Source organism: Eurytemora carolleeae, unplaced genomic scaffold (assembly GCF_000591075.1).
Source record: "Eurytemora carolleeae unplaced genomic scaffold, Eaff_2.0 scaffold274, whole genome shotgun sequence".
NCBI lineage: Eukaryota > Metazoa > Arthropoda > Copepoda > Calanoida > Temoridae > Eurytemora > Eurytemora carolleeae.
The window spans coordinates 83,604-88,008 of NW_019396169.1; the positions used below are offsets into that span (position 1 = coordinate 83,604).

The 4,405-nt window shown below is 35.5% G+C and overlaps 1 protein-coding gene across 2 annotated transcripts in view; it reads right to left on the reverse strand.

Annotated features, from left to right (window-relative positions):
- LOC111697045 (zinc finger protein 704) overlaps window positions 1–4,405 on the reverse strand; it is a 33,952-nt gene that overhangs the window by 16,572 nt on the left and 12,975 nt on the right. For both annotated transcript variants that reach the window (XM_023466910.1, XM_023466911.1), the window contains exon 3: window positions 1,202–1,427. In XM_023466910.1, the coding sequence (XP_023322678.1) occupies window positions 1,202–1,427 (226 nt within the window). The remainder of the gene's footprint in view (window positions 1–1,201; window positions 1,428–4,405) is intronic.

A 4,405-nucleotide genomic window follows, 5' to 3' on the forward strand; every position in this document is an offset into this window, starting at 1 on the left:
GGGGGAATGTGGATCATTGGGTTTTAGAAGATCTGAACAAAGTTCCAGATCTGCAGATCAGAGAAAACATTAGAATAATTTGGACTTTTCTTTCCTTTTAACATTTTCTCCATTCAATTAATCCAATTTACTTGAGTGACCTCAATAATCAATTTTTTCGTGAAGTGAGGTCAATCCCTGGATGCTCAGTTCATGTCAATATCTGCAGATTTATCATCATTTAATCAAATGATTTTTCTATATCCGGAATTACGGGATTCAAGGATGATTATTTCACATCCGGTTTGAAGCTTTTGCATGCTGATCCCTGGTTACATGCTGATTTTAATGTCCATCTACCATGCTTGCATGCTGAATGCCGAATGCACATTTTGTAACAAGCAATGCTAGTTATAAACCGACCTTGCAATTCCTTGGGCTGTAAATGGCTTCAGTTCTTAGCATGACATTAATTTTAAAAAAAACTAAGGTTTCCATGACGAAAATGTTCAGGCCCTGGTAGAGGATATTGCGTAGTACGCACATGTTTGCGCGTAAAAAGTGCGCGTTTCACGCGTACCCGGCCATGACTAGGTTTACGAATAGAGGGATGCAAAACTGCGCCGTAGCACAAGGTTATTGTAAACATTAAATAACCCGACGGGAAGGAAACAGGAAAGGAAGGAAGAACCAATGAAAGTAGGTCTAGGGAGAGAGGGGGGTTTGTTTACATTTTAAGAGAGATAGGTTACATTCTTTATATTCAATGAGATAAAACTATTTCCGGAGCAGTCGTAATACGTCACAGTAAAATGTGTACACAAACTCCCTCTCCTTGGTTCTAATACTCCTTGGGAAGTCCTATATGCCTTTAATATTTTATGAGAATTAATCAGAATTGTCATGTTTTTGTGAGAAACTAATCAGAATAAGAGGAAGGACATTATAAAAATTACAAAAAAAGATAATTGAAATTAACAAAAGGGGGGGGGTAAATAATCTTTAAACAAAACTAGACTATTCGAATTAAATATTTTAACATTTTATAAAGCAGATTGATGAATATTTAAAATTCATTAAGGTGTATAAAGATGATGCATGTATCTATGTATATGTATCAAAGGTTTAATTAGTGATGCATAATAAATTCACCTTTATGACTTTCATTTATAGATGTTGAAAAGATATTTTTGATATCTAGAGATACTGAGAACTAACTCACCAGTGCGGCTGTGCATTCGGACATAACCGGAGAAGATGATCGTTCCTGTTCAGTCTTCTTTACAGCCAGGAACTCCGTCCTGGAGTCCCTGGAAACTTCATGAGCTCGAGAACCTCCCGGAGCACCTAAACCTCCAACCTCAACCTCTAATCTTCTGAGACGATAATATTCCTCACTACTTGAACCTTCTTCGGATACAGTTTCACTTCCTCTCCTCTTTCTGGACCTAAAAAATAAAATAATAAATTATTTTGTTATTATGTATATTGTACACTGTTTACAGTGAAACCCAAAATAATAAGACAGATTTTAATCTGCTTTTTCTTTTAAATTCAGTTTTCTAAGATTTAAAATCTATGAGACTATTATCGTTGACCTAAACTCCCTTTTGGGATCTAAATATTTCTAAATATTTCATTTCAAGAAAAGTTATGAGCAAAAATATTGATATCTACAAAAACATGTCCCTACTTCATTTACGAATACAGGTAGATACCGGTTTTTGTTTAACAATCACCCTATTTAAAGTTTCTGTCTCTGCTCTGCAGTTGTAAACTAACTTTATTCCTTTGCTGCATTATATTTTCCTATCCAAAAGATAATTTTCAAATCAATGTATTCAGTCAAGGTAACCCTGTATCCAAAGAAGTAAATTGATTAGTGTCGACTGAGCTGTAACTCCTGGGGAGGGATTAGTTAGGTTCTCTACATTTAGTGATTGGCAAAGAGTTTACTTCCGTTTCTATTCAGTACCCCCCCCCCCTCCCCCAACATAAGTCCTCCTTCCTTCTATATCTTAAATTTACCCCCTCCCCTCTCCCCTTGAATATCTATATTTCAAAACTTTTATTCTTATCATGCTTTTACCTCTGTTGCTCAAGAATCAAGATAAAAATAAGGTTTGTATAAATTTAAAACTTGCTAATTATTTCATATTTTAAAAATTTTTATTCTCCCTAGATTAAAAATGATTTACGTCCCTCCCCCCATATTACTTAACGGTGTATTCTGACCGGTTTATAAAGAGAAAGTTCACGCAAAAACATAACAAAGACTAAATTTCAGGTGAGAGAGAAATAGCGTTTATAAACAGGAAACATGTTTACTCGTCGTGTTTAGTCAGTAAACTCGGGGCAGATTTTAAGGAACTATGGCCGTAATTTTAACCAATCCTCCAATTATAGAGTGGCATGTCCAATTCACAAGGGTGTATACCTATGGAAACCTTGCAGGAATGATGCTACAGAGACAATGAAGGAACTGAAATTGAGGTGTAAATTGTCGACTTTAATAATATATTCCCATTAACTTCGGGGAGCAAAAAGGAACGAGGGGGTCTATTTGAAGGGAGCGTCTGAAGGTTAAAAAACTTAGGACGAAAAGGAAGGGTTTTTGCGGGAAAGAAGGAGAAAGTAGCAGGAAGAAGGGAAATAAAGAAGGGAGATGGGAAAAGGAGGAGGGAGAAAATATGAGCTAGAAGGGAGGAGAGAGAAAGGAATAATGAGGAGGGAAAAGAGAAAAAGGGGGAGGGAGAAATGATGAGTTAGAAGGGCTGAGGGAGAAGGGGAAGAGGAGATTTCTATGGGAGAATGAGATCCAGATATGATAGGATAGGGGGGTTCAGGTGTATCTTAAAATCCATCCCATGGTTTAACTGCTAGGATTTACATAAATTTTACATGGTCAGGATGTGGAAAAGGGGGCGGGGGGAACTTGAATTTCCCCATGTACAGCTTACAAATATAGTAAACTATATATATGCATGGAAATAGGCAATTGGCCTAAATATGTAATTAAATTATAGGATTTAGTTCTGAGGGGAGGTGACGGGGTGTGAGAAGTATTTTTTAGGAGGGGTGGGGGGTGATCTTGTTAGGAGGAGGGGGATCTTTAAGGAGGAAAGGGGGATCTTAAGGAAGATGAGGGTCTTTAAGGAGGGCTTTTTTAAGGTGGCGGGGGAGGGGGGGAGGATTGGTTTCCTGGCTTAACATTGGACAAAGAAACCTCTAATGTATAACATAGCACTGAATATAAAAGAATACAAATAATTATACATTTTTAACCAAGAGAGGGGGGGGGGGAGAAATAAAGATAAAAGAATAGATAGATAGATAGATTGGCCTGAATTATGAAGCATAAAGAGGGTATAGGTCAGGGCCTGGATAATAATTCTATCTATCTATCCTTCAACCTGTATATCTATTTATCTATCTATCTATTTATGTTTTATGTTTTTCTACCATGCTGGGTTTAATACAATACATGAGATCAGAAATCAAACCACAGACTTACAACAAAAATACTATTTTACTATTATTATTATCATTGTTATTATTTCTTTTAAAATCTATTAAAAACTATGAAAATAAGTTTGCGTTGGATGAAGAGTTTTCGTTTAATCTCTTCAAATTATGAAAGTATCCCAAAAGGTGGAAAATTAAAAGTGTCCTGAGTAGGGAAAAAGAGAGATTTTGAGGATAATAATAATGATTAAAAGAGGAATATTTTGGAATAGATTTAAGGAGGAAGTTTAAAGTAAAATGTCAGAAAGGGGAATAGATTAAATAATAAAAGTTCGATTTGATCTGGAGGAGATTGGCGACAATTCGACCTTATTCAAATTATAGAATAACGTAAAATTTTGGATGCCTCAAGTAGGTTTTGGACTGCATGGATCATAGAAGGGGAGGGGGGGGGAGGGAAATCCCTATAAATGTAATGTAGTCCATTCACTGCCATTTTACAGGATTACTGGATTACTGTCGAATTTTATTTTATAAGGGCAGAGGGATGGATGGATAAAATTTTAAAGACGAGAGGGAGGGGGTGGAACAAGGGGTGTATAATTTCTTGAAACTTCCGTCTTTGAAACTCAAAGTGGAAAATAAAGAATTTTTAGGTGGGAAATAACTGAATTTTTGGGGAAATAGTATCAATAAGGATGAAAAATTTTACCCTTTGATTTAAAAAAGGTAAAAAAGAATGGATTTAAGGGTGTCCAGGGGTCTACAGGGTTAAAATAAAGTGTATAAAAGGGTAATTGTGTATCTAGGAAGAAGGGTAAAGGAAAATAAAAGAAATAATAAAAATTTAAGTTCGAAGGTTTCTGTAATAAATAAAAATATTTTCAGTAAACATCTGCAGGGTATTTTGCAATAGTTGGGGAAACAGGATTTTCTACTTTAAATAAATAAATAATTTCAC